General features: G+C 44.0%; 1 protein-coding gene across 11 annotated transcripts in view; it reads left to right on the top strand.

Moving 5' to 3' along the window:
- The window catches only part of TCF12 (transcription factor 12), a 237,105-nt gene that overhangs the window by 166,036 nt on the left and 54,033 nt on the right, over positions 1-17,036 (top strand). For all 11 annotated transcript variants that reach the window (XM_083183833.1, XM_083183842.1, XM_083183841.1 and 8 more), the window contains one exon: positions 5,883-5,935. In XM_083183833.1, coding sequence (XP_083039959.1) covers positions 5,883-5,935 — 53 coding nt within the window. The remainder of the gene's footprint in view (positions 1-5,882; positions 5,936-17,036) is intronic.

Here is a 17,036-nt window from a genome sequence, read left to right as displayed (position 1 = left end):
AGTGATGGGAAATCTAGTTCGTTTTGGTGACTAGTTCATTATGATCTAGTTCACCCAAAAGATTAGATCAGAAGATTAGTTCATCTAGCTCATTTAGTTCATTATTCCATCACTGACTCAGAGACTGAGAGGAGTGAATGGATCTAGATGAACTAGACTAGATTATGACACACAGAGCAGGCATTGTAATACTAGCTCATTGTAGGAGTTATAGTCTTGTTAGAGTGATCATATACTGTATGTTTAATAAATCCGATTATTTTCTAGTTTAGAAAAGCAATAAATTATACAGCACCCTTCTAGTGACATGCTTATTGTTTAGCTCTGCAATATTAATCCCATTGTGGTTATTATTTTACATTCCATAATATGCAAGTAAAATACCCAAATTCAGAGTAATTTAATAAGTCAATTTTTTTTCTGCTTTTAAAATACAGTAATTAGAAAAAAACATGTCCCCTTGCCGCAATTTAGCTGACCTTAGAGAGAGATAAAGTAGACACTTTGCAAAGTAACCAGTTGCTGATTGGTTGCTAGGGGCAACTGCTCCACTGTATGCATCATGAAGGTTCATACATATCCATCTCTGACTGTAATGTGGAGTAAACAGAGCTACTACAGTATACTGTATAACATGCAGCAGCCAGCACTGTGTCTGTGGCTGCATACACACAATACATATGCCTGAGCACAGCAGTGCCACACATGGTAGCTCACAGGTACTGTACAGTCTCATTATGGTGTATAGTCAGAGATTAGTTCAGGGATCTGTATGATCAGTGAACTAATTGAACTACTGAACTATTTGCAGGACTCATGAGTCATCAGGACAATGTAGTTCATTTGGATCCGCAGAGTCCAGACCATGTCTGAGCTCAGCACTGCCATCTTTGGCAGCTAACATGTACTGCCTCCTGTGTATTGCATGAGAGCTGATAACATGGCTGCTGCAGAAGCTCCTACACAAGTCCCAGCAGCAGATTTAGCACAGCAGTATGCTCAGGACCCAGTACCAGAAGCAGCAGCAAGTGTTTGGACATCTGAACTAATCATATAATGATAGCATCACATAAAGGTGAGCAGCATGAGCACACATTCTCACTCACAGACACACCACACAACTTTGGCTAGGCAGTGCATATTTTTATTTTATTAGATCTGTATTTGCTGGGCTTTGTTGTACTTTTAACTTTAGATTCAGGAAGTAAAGATCCAGTAAATGAGCCTTATGGATCTGCTGGGCTCTGTCTGTCTGTGTGTTACACCTCCCACTTGCTTTACTTCCTGGTGAACTAAATGAACTAATCTTTGCCAGAGCACTGATCTGAACGATTTAGTTCACTTTGAAGATTAGTTCATTTTGATCTAATCATTCACGAACTACCCATCACTAACTAGAGGATAGGTTAAGATATTGCTCAGAAGCACCTTTTCTGGGCGATGTCTTTTACCAAATCCTCTAGTGCTGGGGTAGCCAACTCCAGTCCTCGAGAGCTACCAACAGTTAATGCTTTCCAGATCTCCTCACAGAATCACAAATGACGTAAATAGCTCCACCTGTGGATCTTTTAAAATGTGTCAGTGAGTAATGAGTGCACCCGTGCAGCAGCTAGGTTTAATGGAAAATGTGAACTGTTGGTAGCTCTCGAGGACTGGATTTGGTTACCACTGCTCTAGTGTATATGGGACTTAAAACACATGGAACTAACTTCCAAGGTTGGCGTGGTGCTGTATCACAGTGAACGTTGTGATAGCAGTACTAAACCATGATCTGTTTATTGATCTCTATAGAAAAACACCTTTATAGGAAAACAAGTTTAACATGGAGATGGCCCCTGTGGCTCTCACCTTATCAGGTGAAGCTGTCAAAGTATGCTGGTCACTTATTTCATACCTCCCAACATGACCCTCTCCAGGAGGGACACAATACTCTGTTACTGGACTTCCCTCTTAATTTAGGATTGCAATCACCTGCTTTGTACAGGTTAATTGATAAGGTGTTTCAACACAGGTGATTGGCAATCATACATTGTTAAGGAAGTCCAGGAACAGAGCATTGTGTCCCTTCTGGAGAGGGTCATGTTGGGAGGTATGTATTTAAGTTTATCACTTGGACAAGGTGTAGCTTATTTGACCAGATTGCATTCACCATCTCTGAGGCCTGTTGGTATTGAGGTCAGCAGATGATAGCACATGTGGGCGGGTGGCAGTTCTCTTACAATTGCTTTGACCAACATGTTAAATAAGGTTTTGATCAGTATTGAGTGTGTGATGATCTATCAGTGTAGTCTTCATTATGTTTGGGCATAATATAGCCTTATGCTGGCTGCAGTCTTGCAACTTCTGGTCAGCAATTACACTTCATTCATGTTCGCTTTCCCTAGAAATATGATAAGTTAAATGTTATTGTTAAGCAGCATTTGCTGCCTATTAATTTTAATAATATATCCATTAAGATGCAAACATATAAACCATTCTGTAGAAATGGAAATAGGTAGCCATTATACATATTTGTAAGTTATTTACAATATGCAGCACTTTTACCAAGGAATTTAAGGGAAATCATTGATCTCGAAGGATCTGCGTGTCGCCTACTGTGTGCCCAGCTTTAGGGGGTATTCAATCCTCCAACGTTATTCCGACGGGGGAAATAGCGGCGGGTGCTTATTCAATCCCAACAGCATTGAAGAGGCATCCCGGGAAAACAAGCCAAAGGCTTATTTTGGCGAGAACGGCCGTGGATTGTCGAGCTCATGGCTGGATCTCAACTATCCATGGCCGTTTTTCACAGCCAAACCCCCTTTTCGGCAGACGTGACCCAGGATTGAATATCCCCTTACTCTATGCACTGCTTCTCTGGCTCTTTTGGTATTACTTGCATCTGAATTGTACTTTACTTTGTCCATCTAAATACAAATATTTTCATAAATCTTTTAGAAGCTGAAAGGTAGATTGTGTTGAGTACAAAATAATTTGGACCACTCCTATAGTGGTTGCAGGAGTAGGTGTGCCTAACTATTCCACCTGCTTTAAGTAAAGGTGCCCACAAACTGTAGGATTTCTTATATATGATAAGGCAGTTCCTGACCAATCGTTTAAAAACTTACTGTGTAGGCTTGGCGATGATCCGATATATGGGTGCCCGCAGGTTGTTTGAGCCTGTTGATCCCTTGTGCAGGTGAAAAGATGAATGGCTCATCCTGCAAGATCCTGGCCACATCGTTCCATGTATAAGAATGATGAACGATGTGGCCATTTCCCAGCACTGGCATCTCCTGCTGCCCCGCACCCTTGCTGCTGGCAGATGGAGAGTGTGGCCGGCAGTAGGCAGGAGATTTCAAAACTCCTATTTAAATTTATAGGGTGGTCACTAATTGGTTGAAAGAGCTCTCTCAGTCAATTAGTTTCCACCCTATTCATATGAATAGGCGTTTTGAAATCTCCTGCCCACCACGGCCTCTCTCCTACGTCTGCCAGTGAAAGTGGTGCGATGGAGGGTTATGGGCTGTGGGGGGGCCCAAACAACCCTGTTCATGGCCACACAGAATGATTGAGTAAAACCTGTGATCATTTGCTCAATTGCGGTGGTCTGGATTTCAAGGGGAATCAAATAGGTATCGGAGTGGATCCAATATTTATCAGTGTGTGGGGCACCTTAAGAGACAATGAGAGCTTTACCTTTAAAAGGCAAGATGTTAATTTTTGTCAGTACATACAGGTAAAAGCTATTAACATTGACATTTGCTGGCAAATTGAAATTGCCTTTATGTTGCTGAGCTCCAATGCTTGTGCCTTGGTATGGTTGACACCTTCCTTTCTTTATGTCCACCTTTGTGTATGTGTAAGTTATGACAGATTCTAGACTTAAAATTAAAGTGTACTTTGTTGTTTGACTGTTATTTAATGTGTATTGTACTGGATGTTCTCACAAGCAAGACCTTATTTCCCCATCTTCTAATATTTATAGTGTGTGTGTGTTTTAATTGTTTTTCCTACTCTGCTCATTGCTGAAGAATTCTATTTTATTTTAGAAATAAACACTTATAATAATTAGACACTGTAAGTGCTATGGGACTGCTATGCTATTGCTGGTGCCTGTCCCCCCCCCCCCCTATAAGAAACTGTTAATAAATAAATGTCCCTATAGATTTTAAGCTTGCAGCAGGGCCCTCTAACCTCCAAGTCTGTCTGTTATTACCCAGTTTGTTCTATCACTGTCTACAATTGGAAAGAAGCGCAACAGAATCTGCTGCGTATATAAGAAACTGTAAATAAATAAGTACAGTAGCTTGCACAGACCTTACTAGTAATACTCTTGCAAGTTTTGTTCCTGAATGATTGTTATAAAGTGCTATCTGTTGACTTTGGCAAAGTTCAGTTGTACTGCTGGTGTATTCAGTGGCGTAACTATCGCCCCGCGGTGGCGGGGAGGTGCTTGGAAGGTGAGGGCGCTGGAGGGGGGCTGCGGGGCTATTGGTACTCGCTGCGTCTGCCCAGGACCTGCCACTGGCGAATCAGTCTGTGGTCTGGCTCTCAGTCTCCCTGCTCTCTCGGCTCCTGCTGCCATAAAAAATGTGACACACAGAAAATGGCTGCCCCATACTGCAGACCGTTTTTGAGGATGCTAGAGGAGGCGGAGGCCTCCTCTAGCATCCTTAAAAACCTGTCTGCTGTATGGGGGCACATGTATGAGTGACACATTTTTTATGGCAACAGGAGCCGGACCGCAGACTGATTCGCCAGCGGAAGGTTCAGGGGCAGACGCAGCGGCACTATGTGGAGGGGTAAGGGGGTTGGGGGGGTGCAAAAGATTTGTGGCAGGGGGGAGAATTTTTCATGGTTACGCCACTATATAAACAGTGAAGGTTGACAGTGAATATGGGGTAGATTTATTATCTGACGATCAGGGGAATATGCGCTATCCCGTGCCTTATGGCAGGGGATAGCGCTTCCCCTGATCTATGTCACCCGCTGAGCGGGTGTCTAGCGTGCGGCGCTGTGGGGCAGGGGGCATAGCGCAGCTATGATATTTCGTAGTGCCCTCCTGCCTAATTTATGAATGGTCAGCATCGCTGACCGTTCCACCGCCTGCAGCTATGGACTTCGACAGCTGCAGGCGGCGATGCCCTATGCCTACAGCAGGGACATCGCTGTCCCTGCTGCTGACTCTGAGCTGCGCTGGAGATCCCGCGTGAGTAGCGAGATACCACACATGCGCAGTCCAGCCGGCCGAGGAGAAGCAGACAGCACGTCAGTGTTAACTGATGCGCTGTCAGCTGGAGGAGGCATCGCCGGAGGGGGGAGTTAGCGCTCCCCCTCTTCGGCGGGCAAGATCTTAGTAGATCTTGTCGCTCTCCCCTCCTGCTTCGCCTCGCTACTGAGGCGAAGCAGGAAGTGTTGTAGCTGCATTTTTAGCACCGCTATAATAAATCTACCCCTATGAGTGTACTGACCTTTCTGTGTACCGGGCTGACAATAGTGTATGTGTACTGTGTGTGCTTTAAGGTAAATGTCAGTCTACAGCAGGCATTCCCAACCACGGTCCTCAAGGCACACCAACAGTGCAGGTTTTAGTGATATCCAGGATTCAGCACAGATGGTTTAATCAGAACCCTCTGATACTAATTAAGTCACCTGTGCTCAAGCCTGGATATCTACAAAACCTGCACTGTTGGTGTGCCTTGAGGACCGTGGTTGGGAATGCCTGGTCTACAGTTTCCAAAGTTGTATGTTTGGAACGCATATTTTCAGTATAGTTTGGCAGCACAATATATATATTTTCTGAAATAGATTGTACATGGCAGTGTCAGATATAGACCTATTGTTACTCTCCTTCAATCCCAGCTCACGTCATATAATTTTTTTTTTATTTGTGTGTGCAGATCCTGTACAAACAAAGAAGATAAGAAAGGTCCCCCCTGGCTTGCCTTCTTCCGTAAGTACTGACTGCATTGTTCAAATTATTATGGCAAATAAATTGGATTCTTAGGACCATGCACAGAGGTCATACAAATCGTTATTTTAACAGGTTTTTTACAGTGACCATAAACTGCCTGCCTTGATCAATGGTAGAGCTTCATTAGGTCAAAACCAGCGTTTGATGTTGGGTTTTCAGATTCGCAGCAGTGATTTGTATCACCGTCATATGCTCCCGTCCCCCTGTCCCTGTCATTTGAATTCCTCTCATGGGAGGAGAACAGGGGCCAGAAGCTGTCAAAGAAGATCTCCTGTACAGGTCTTTTGATGTTTAATTAGTCATTATGTTGCGGAGCATGAGGACAGACAGAGATTAATAGCCAAGAATCTTCAAAATTTACATTTGTAATAATCCCAATGGAGCTGCAGACATTAAGATTCGGAGGACATGTACGGCTCAGCTTGCCTCACTAGGACTGAGGTTATTAATATGCATAAATCACCAAGTCAGATGTTCAGTGCGAAACCCTGGTGGATTTTAAAGCTTTCATTAAGCCTTTCCTAACTTCAGCCCAGCATCAGGAAGGCTTTCAAGCAACTAGTTTGTTGATCCCTCTTTGCTCGAAAATATATCCCTAGAGAATAAAGGGCTTTGATGAAAAAGGTTGCAATGGTTTTGGTGGGGAGGGGATGGACATTAATGGCTGTGATAATCTATAGCTGTAAGGGTGTTTTGTGGTATTAAATATTCCCTTATTCTGTAAAGAAGGAAAATTGTTTGCAAATGAATCAGCATTTTACAAATCCAAGTGAATTGAAAATCCCCGCTCACTGATAGAAGTTACTTTTTCTTTCTCTCTCTGTATTGCTCTCTCTGCCTGCCACTCTCCTCCCCCCCCCCCCCCCCCCAACAAATGAGAGGGGAGGGAGAGAGCTGCCTTGCGGGGTACATCCCTTTGTTGTGTAAATGGATGAAGGGCTTTAATTTGGCAGTGCTTAACACTTGGGCGCAGGTGCAATTGGATGAGTCATAACTCAGAGCAGTTTTGTTTCAATGGAACATCCTTCGTAGTCTACAGAGCAATAGCACATGGTACACACGCTGATTAGGGATTGGTGGCATGACTCAACTATTTGTATTCTTGTGGTTTCTTCCTGTAAGATAAAACCTGAGTTTGAAATTTCTAACCTTGCTTCCAGATGGAGCTAAAATGGTTTATACAGCCCAGGGCAGCTGTGTTCTGAACCTGCAGTCTACCTGGAAGCCAGGACTGCAGCTGCAGGCACTCTTAAAAGCTTTTGCTTGCATAAGCACTCAGGCCCCACTAGAGGCTGAATAGCTGCTTGATAAACAAAATGAACACAATGCTTCAAATCATTTTCCCAAAGCCAGGAATATTTATTTTCTTCCCTCCTAGCAGCTAAATATAGTTTAGCCATTTACGTTTTAACAGTTGTGTCTAATTCTGGGTAGACGGTACACTGAACCGCATGATTTCTGCTAGATTAACAAAAAAATTATATTAAAACTGACAGCAACCAAAACATTTAACTGCCACCGTTTTCATTCCAGTTGTGCCGTTGCTACCTTCTGCAAGCTAATGTAATATGTAACAGGCCTGCACAAGAACAGACAACTGTAGTAGCAAGTGAACGTCCAGTATATTACATTTCCCATTGATCTGCATTAGTTTTCCATTGCAGTGTTCGGTTTCTTATGTATAAAATGAATGCATGAATGTTTGTGGCAGAGGAAATATTTATAGATGTAGGGGGTGCTGTACTGCCAAAGATAGATGCCAATTGCTCAGACTCCCAATTGATCCACAGCGAAAGCTGGCTGGATCAGGCATGCAGATTTTTGGACTATACAAAATGTGGCATTTGAGATTAGGCTATGGCTGAGCGTGAAAAGGTATAATATATAACATTAAAGCTTCTGTGTTTTTCTTCCTCCTGTTTTAGTGGGGGGGGGGAGTGTTTGCTATGTGATTTGTCACTTTGATTCCTATTGTTGCTATGTGGCTAATGAGTATTTGAAGCAAATCTTTAGTGTTACTTTTTTGCAAGAGCAGCACTGAACTTTTTTATATACCCTTTCAGCCAAGAAGTCGTTCTGTATAATGTATTGAAGACGTTCACGATTAAAGGTGTGATAGACATTTTAATCAACGTAGTATTTTCTATTTCTCACTTTCCCATCCTTCCGACCCCTGGCCAACAATGCTGTGTGATCATATCATGAAGCATATTAAGAATCTTTGCAATCTTTCTGGACCACTATGAAATAGATAACACCTATACTTGTGTATCACTGCCTAGTTCCCTATATATTGTAAGCTTGTGAGTAGGGCCTTCCTTCCTACCTCTCTCTCTCTCTCTGTTATTACCCCAAATTGTTCTATTACTGTTTCCTATTGTAAAGCACAATGGAATATGCTACACTATGTAAGAAAAGGCCCATACACGCTGGGCGACTTTGAGCTGAAAAGCCGCCCAGTGTGTATGGCCCACGCGCTCCCGCAACATCGCCGGGAAAACCGCTCATCTGCTGGTTATACCAGCAGATGAGTGGCTTTCAGGACGGCTTTGCATAGCGCTGCGCTATGCAACGCCATCCTCCCCCCTCCGTCAGCGCCGGGCAGGGGGAAAGTCGCTCAGTGTGTATGCACTGAGCGGCTTTCCCCGCAGCGATGATAGTGATCATCGCTGGGCATAGTCGCCCAGTGTGTATGGACCTATACTGGTAATAATAAATGAAAAATAATGCAGCCATTTTCAACAGGCGAACTTTGGTTTATTTTGTTCCCGGAAGCCGTTATAAGGGGTAAGTGTGAGTTTTTAAGTTAGAGATGTTGCTTAGCAACCATTCGAATTCTTCTATTTTATCTAGCACCTTCTACAAGAGAATATCTGTAATCTCATTGGTTGCAATGGGCAACATCTCTCACTTCTAAAAACTCACTCTTTAGTAAATTTACCTCTTATACTTTTATTATACTTTGTTTTAGCTCTTTCTTTATCTCTTTCTTGCAAGCTCAATAACCTTTTTTATTTATTTAAGTCACAGAAGGTGTCGTGCTTCTCACCGATCATTTATAGTTGTGAATAACTTGGAATTGTGAAGTCATGTGTGACTTGGAAGCCAATCATCTTCACATAAACTCCTTTGCTATCATGATACAAGTTCTTACCATTTATGTGAAGTCAACAAATGTCCATCTCTCCCTTTTTACCAATGATCACATACTGTATATCACAAATATCTCAAATGAGTTGGTGTTTATGTTTTGCTACTTATTTTTTTCCTTGTTGTGTTTGGATAATGGCACCATCTGCAGGATAATTATAGAAACTACAGCAGAAGAGGGACTTGGTCTCAGCGTTTCTGTTTCCTCGCATTGTTTAAATGAAAGGAGAAGCTAAACAGTTAGCTGTATTAGACATGAGCTTCACAGCAGGGTCCCATGGCTTCTTCCCCTAGCAGTGCAGTGGGTTCACATACAATATTTTGGACTTTGTCTATTGAACAGAATATTATACCATTCCTCCTATTAGTTATTACAATCCCAATATGTTGGAGGTTTGTTTCCAAGCTTAATATTATAATCCGAACATACGTTTTTATTGGCCTTAAATTACAAACTACAGTACTTTGGTCTAATTTTTTCATTAGTTTTGTATATAAGAAGTCATGGATCAGTATATTTATTTCATCGTTGAAATCATAGATGTACAGTCAGAGATGCTTCCAGGTCACCCAGAGGTGAGATATATAATAGTGGATGAGAGTGTACGTCACTGTACAACTATGATGGCATTGTATGTGCAGACTTTATTGCCACAATAAAAGTGACATTGTTTCTTCCTCTTCCTGTGTGGTCTGTCATTTTGATGTGTTTATACAGAAGCAATTTAATGTCTCATGCTTCCATAGGTTTCTATGCAATCTAAATATTTATATCTGTAAATGTTTTTGGGACTTTTGTATACAAATCTAGAGACCACTGCAAATGATGATGTTCACAATTTGTTAGCAATAAGAAAATCGTGAGTTTTTATTGAAGCTATTTTGTTCCGCTTACCATTAATCTTCAGCAGCCTAACTTTGTTGTGGTCCATAGAGTATGAAACGCTTATAAAACAGCTGAGCACCTACAGTATACAGGCAGGGCCAGACTGACAGTGGGGCAGGAGCTGTAGCTCCAGGCCTCCACATAGAAATAGACCCATCATCACGACAGCATGATGAGCACCAGACACTAGATACCACCTGGCCACATGCTTGTTTATAACGCATAGGTATTAAAATTGCATTTCTATTTTACATATTTATGCTTTTACTTATATATTTTTAGCATACCTCCCAACAGTCCTGATTTTATCGGGACAGTCCCGATTGTCAGGGCCTGTCCCGATGTCCCACCCGCGGGCGGCAGTGTCCCGCGGTGTGGGGGGGCTGTTGGGAGTCCCCCCTGTCAGCTGCTAAGCAGCGGGGAATAAACGCTGTGCGCATGCGCACAGTGTCTATTCCCGCAGCCAGGGGACTGGGGGCATGGCTAGAGGCTCACAGAGCCTCTGGGTCATGCCCCCATAGCGGCAAAATGGGGGCGTGGCCTCACGGAAGAGCCGCGAGTATAGGCCACGCCCCCAAATTAGGCCACGTCCTGATTGCAGACCTTCATAAGTTGGGAGGTATGTTTTTAGGGAGACACTGGGGCTGTATGGGTTCTACAAGGCACAGGCCTTTCCTCCACCATAAGATAACAGGCCTGTGAACGTTTTCAGCTCCAGGCCTGTTAGACCCTTCATCTGACCCTATATACATAACTTTGGTAATAGAATACATTTTGAAATCACTGACTGTATTACTATTCCTGTAAATGGCTTTTTAAGATTTTCTAAATAAGTTCAACAGTTCGTCATTAATCTCTTTTGATGGGAAAAGTTTGCCAAGTAACCTCATTTGTGTACCAATTTATACCATTTCCAATGAAATACAAATGGGTGATCAGAGGATGGTATGCCGGGGTCAGAATACAGGCACTGGCATCCCAATAGAGGGTATACCAACAGGGGTTTGATATATATATATATATATATATATATATACTTGCCTTCCCCCTGCCCCAATAGCCCCACCCCCTCCCTCCCTGTAGCGTGACCTTATCAGGGTCACTCTCAAAAGGGGCTACACCAAAGTTCCAGCTCTTTTGTAGTGACAGGATCCAGGTGTTGCAATGTGATACATTCCTGCAGCTTTCGGCACTATCACAGATGAGGTGTCAGCACTCCAGACAGTTCAGGGCTATCAGCATCTTCAAAATGTGGTCCCCTCAGTCTAATCCTAAGGCCATAACCTTACCCTCTCACCCGACCTAACTCTAACCGCATACTTACGTTAGGATTGCCAGCAGTCGAAATTCGCAGAGTTTGTATATTCTCCCCGTACTTGCGTGGGTTTCCTCCGGGTACTCCGGTTTACTCCCACCATCCAAAAATATACTGTTAGGCTAATTGGCTCCCAACAAATTAACCCTAGAATGTCTGTGTATGCGTGTACATGTACATGTGGTAGGAAACATAGATTGTAAGTTCCACTGGGGCAGGGACTAATGTGAATGTTCAACTATACTCTGTAAAGCGCTGCGGAATATGTATGCGCTATATAAGAAACTGTTAATAAAATAAATATATTAATCTGTTATTGTGAGATTAATTTAACAGGTGGAATTACCCATGGAATCTCTCTGACACATACTGCAGGTTGACAACACTCCTGAACTATTCCTTTTGCTGTAAACCAAGGCCTAGGCAATTGCAGTTTAGGATTATATGAATAATTTAGTATTTCGGAGTGCTTGAGGTTTTGTGGTTGTGTATAGTGGGGATGGAATTTAATACTCTTTAGTGACAGTAAGCCTACATGACAATTGATTTTCATTGCAGTTCTAAAGAGTAATTCAAATAGAATTTGTGTTGAAAAAAGTTAACCCTTTATCTCTGCAGACTGTGGCTTGTACTGTACTTCATTTCTTACAATGCCATAACCTGTGAAAACTATGTAAAATAACTAGGAGTGAATATTTAAAATGTATTGCCTTGTACAAGTAATAAATTGGCTTCCTTGGATTATGCTATACAATTTTTGTAGCCGAATCTTTGCTTGGTGTAAACTTGTTTTGAAGTTTGAATGTTAATTCTTTGCTGTACGGTTTTATAATTTTGCAGGGTAAAGGGCCCCCTACACTTGTGAGATTTTGCGAGATTTCATCCAATTTGAGTCAATTTATCTGACGAGATCTGATGTGCCGTCTGACAAAATCTTATGTGCCTGATGTGTAGGACACAATCTACAATCCTGTGCCATTGAGTATAACCAAGAGATTGGAAGAGATTGAACCTCCTGCACATAGGATAAATCTCGAGTCAATCAGGTTCAATTTGTTGAGACAATAAGTTGACAAGTGTAAAGGTGCCCATACACGTTACAATTATTGTATACAATATTGTATACAATATCGCATCTCATAGCATATCGGTTTAGCGATGAGTACAAAAAGTATGTGCAGCACATACTTTTTGTACTAGATCTCATCTAATCTGATCTCATCGCAAAACCGATATGCTATGAGATGCAATATTGTATACAATAATTGTAACGTGTATGACCACCTTAAGGGGGCCTTAAGTTTATTATAATGTATTTGTAGCAGGCTCATTCTGAGCAGGTTCATTTTAAGAGAGGAGAGGGCTCTTGGGCAGCCTCTGTTGCAGGCCCCTCCTCTCTGGCAGTGAGTAGACCAGGGATTCCCAATCTTTTTCGAAAAACGGCACCCTAGAGTATCAGAATTTTCCCACGGCACCCCTAGGCCCAAAAAAATGTATATCAAATTAAGTAGATTGTGTTTACATGTGCTTCTCAGGTTCAGGTATGTGGTAAAGGGCAGGATTTGCTTCTGATTTTACATATATTGTATGATTAACAGCCACCAGCACTGGTTTTGTCCATAAATAATTGATCATAATTCATTTGAATTGGTCCTGGACCAACAACCGTGGCACCCCAAGGAGCAAGTGTCCCGAGGCACCCCAGGGAGCCATGGCACACGGTTTGGGAACCACTTGAGTAGACTAGCTTAGGTGTGGCTTAGCTCATAGACTATGTCTAGGTAAACAGACAATAGATCGGTGCACTAGATGACAAAATGTCAACACAGTCAATAGGTCAACACATGAAAAAGTTGATATGATTTTTTTTTCAAATTTTTTTTTTTCTATGTTTATGTTGACAACTAAGCATGTGAACCGCCAATTAGTGTAGTATGTACCCTCACATGGCTTGCTTCGCTGTCCACTTTACCATTCTGAATTGGAGTCCACATGAATGGTAAAGCATGAAAAAGTACCCCAAAAAATGTCAACCTTTTAAGTGGCAACCATTGCTGTGTCTACCTTTTGTTAATATTGACCTAATGCAGGGATGGGAAACCTTTGGCCCTCCAGCTTGTTGACCTATGTATCCCAGCATGCCCTACAACAGTTTTAGCATGGCCAAATAGCAAAGCTATTGCAGGGCATGCTGGGATGTGTAGTTAAACAGCTGGAGGGCCAAAAGTCCCATCCCTGACCTAGTGCATGTCAACATTTTGTGTCAACTTATTATTTGTGAGCCATCCAGACATCCTCTGTCATTATTCCAGAGTACACTTTGCATGCGTAGGAAAATGGCACCCACTCCTTGTTCCTTGAACATTTCCAGTGCATTGCGCAAATCAATCAGTGGCCACATTGACTTCTGTCTGCAGCGCAGGGTCACCTTCGCAGCACTCTGGAGGGTTACATAAAATATATGGGTGAAGTGTGGGCCCCCCTGGACCCAGGGGCCCTTGATCACTACACCCTTTGCACCTATTATAAAATGCCTATGCTTTTGGGTTATTCAGTTTTTCCCATGCTACCACTAGGGAGTCATAATTCCATTGTTGCTCCATTTAGATGCCTGTTTGCTGCAGAGGTTACATTCATTTTCACAGCCTTAGGCTTGAGCACCTTAACATGGACTTTAGATGGTATCAAACTTTAATTGTGGTGGCTAAATTCTATATAAAGCAGAATTGATCTAATGGGTGCAAAAAATAATTTGACTTACCCCCTGAGTTTGGAGCAAAATAAATAAATCTGGAGGCAATTTGTACTAGAACTAGATCATTGGGCTCCAAAAATTCGCAGCAAAGCGATGAGGTCTGAATCAGGCCCATGGTTTGATCCAGCACCAAATTGTACTTTTTTGATTTGCTGAACTACTGTAGTTAAATGATTCTTCGGTACTTGTGTAGTTTCACGGCGGCAGGGAAATCGCATCGCATGCGATCCACTGCGATGATACTTTTGAAGTTTCAAGTTTCCCCTGCCCGCGGATTGCATGCAATGCGATTAAGCACATTTAGCACCCCCCCACTATCCCTGTCAACCCGAAGCGTGGCGAGCGCAGTGAGCCCCACGAGGGGACGCGATACGCGTCCTCCCGACTTGTTTATACCCCTACTATCCATGTCAGCGCAGAGTTGATTTTAGAAAGTGAGCGAGCCACCATGTCCGAAGCGTGGCGAGCGCAGCGAATTACTTGACGTGTATTCCGCGTCCCCTTGTGGGGCTTGGTGGTTCGCTGTGCTCGCCACACTTTATAAAATCAAGTCCACCCAACGTGGATAGTTGGGGTATGAACAAGTCGAGAGGACGCGTACCTCACAGGGCTTGCTGCGCTCGCCACGCTTCGGGGTGGCGTGGATAGTGGCGGTGTGCTTAATCGCATCACATGCAATCCGATCGCACATGCGATGCCATCCGCGGGCAGGGGAACTGGAAACTACAAAAGTACCATCGCCTCGCATGCGATGCGATTTTCCCTGCCGCCGTGAAACTACACAAGTATCGATTCTTCTGTTATGATCTTAAAGTGGGTCTCCAGTCCTTCAGGCTGATGACTTCTCTATCAGTGGCGTAACTAAGGGTCTGCAGCCCTCGCGGTGGTGGGGGGGACCCAGCGCCACAGGAGCCCTGCGTTTGTGTGATAGATGTTTAGGGGACTCAGCAGGGCCGGACCGCTCACCTATTACTACGGGTATGCGGCTGAGCGCAATATATTGCAGCGGGCGCCAGGCAGCCATGATGAGTGATGTCAGCTGTGACTTTGTCAGCCAATCGGAGTTCATACCAGCAGCCAATCAGCAGCGTTTTTGCCAGCACCACATTTCAGATGCTGTCTGTGCTCTATGCGTCCTTTCACTGAGATTAGGACAATTGAGAGCCATGGCAGACTCTTGCTCTGCCTGGTCTGTAACACGCTGCCCCCCAGCACCTGTGTGTCTCCCTTAATTTAAAGCAGGCAATTGACACTCTGGCCACCGCTCAAGGGAAATCAAGAGATCCGTCAGAGTTGTGTGCTAGCCCGGTCTAGGACGAGCAGCAGCAGCTGCAGGCATCTCCACATCGGAATAGGAGCAGCACCTGTGGAGTCACTGTACAGCAGCGCCTGAGTGACCCGGGTTTCCGCACAGAGTAGCAGTGCCTGGGAGTCAGCTTGAAGGGGGTCCACAGAAGCAGTGTCCCCCCGAGAGCAGAAGGGATGCCGCGAGTGGAGAGTTCGCCAGGTGTCTGAAGGCCTGCCGTGGAAAACAGGAAGGACCCCCTCCGGGAGCTTAAAGTTGGTCATGGGAGGTGGACAGTGGTCGTCCAGGAGCGGAGTTTCTGACGGGTACACCGCTTTGGGGTCTGAGGCAAGGCTATGAATGGTTCCAGGGCAGTGCTTCGGATGGGCACGCTAGCCAGGCGGGGCTTTGGACTGGCCCTGATTCAGCTGAGGGGGCTGGCTGGTGGCAGGGGTGAATGTGTGATATTAGTCTGGGTGGCCGGGAGGCGAGTGGGCTTTACCGTTTGTGGTAACAGCGAGAAAAACATTTATTCCTGTTGCCACTGGCTGCATTGCAGGACACTGTGGGCCTTTTTTAAATGGTGGGCCTGGAGATGCAGATCAATCCGGCCCATTTTAATCCGGCCCCTTCCAGCCCCTGCTAAATGCTGCACCCGTGGCCGTCCTTCCAGCTTCTGCGGACACTCTACCCTCTTCCAGCTTCTGCGGATACTATACCCGTGGCTACCCATACAAATCCTGCTGATAGTCCTGCCTGCTATCTGCGGTCGCCCTTCAGGCTCCAGTCCCAACGGCTATCCTGATTACTGTCTGTCCGTACTGAGCTGCTCATGCAAAGACCAGTGCAAAGATACAGAGAAAATTGTGTGGGGAGGTAATGCAGGTTTGTGTATAGTTTTGTAGTGTGGGATGTAGTCCAGGCATATAGTGCTGAGTTAGTTTAGTGGTATACTGGTGTATTGTAGTAGTATATGGGTGAGGTGTAGAGTGGGGAGTTAGCAAAGTTGTATGTTGGTGATGTTTAGTGTGGGGATGTAATGCAGTAAGGTAGTTTGGGTATGTATATTGCTAGCATGTAGTGTGGGTATATAACAAAGTGATTTCGTGCAGGCATGTAATGCAGTGCTGGATTGTTGGGAGGTTACATAGGGGTGTGGTGTGGTGATGTAGTTTGGTTTGGTAGTGCAGTGATATTGTGCCTGGTTAAGTTGTAGTTTTGCTAAAATAGAAAAACTGCAACTGCTGTCTGGGGGCCGCCCAGCATGAAAAGAAATGCCCTGCATCACTACGACTGCTACCATAAAGGTAGTTCCCGGCATTTTCAAGCAGCGGCTGTGTGTGATGAAATGCAGGTGCCCAAACTACACTGAAAATGGTCCAGATCCGCCTGCATTGTGCATCCCATCGTCACTCAAACTGCAATTGGTTCCTTCAGGGATGCGATTAAAGTTTTGCATGTGCACTCTGCTGGTAAGTGTGGAAATTGCAGAATTATGATTTTCTGCCTGGCTTGTTAAATTACAGTAGCGATGTAGTGTGGTGTGATATAGTGCAGAGATGTAGTGTGGTGTGATATAGTGCAGAGATGTAGTGAAGCATAGTGAAGAGATGTAATGTGGGGAGGTAGTGCAGTTATGAAGTATACTACCGCCCCACCCTGTCCACACAGTGAAAAGTTAGTTGTGGT

This window comes from Crinia signifera, chromosome 4 (assembly GCF_055691185.1).
Source record: "Crinia signifera chromosome 4, ASM5569118v1, whole genome shotgun sequence".
Lineage (NCBI taxonomy): Eukaryota > Metazoa > Chordata > Amphibia > Anura > Myobatrachidae > Crinia > Crinia signifera.
This window is presented reverse-complemented; position numbering and strand designations above follow the sequence as displayed.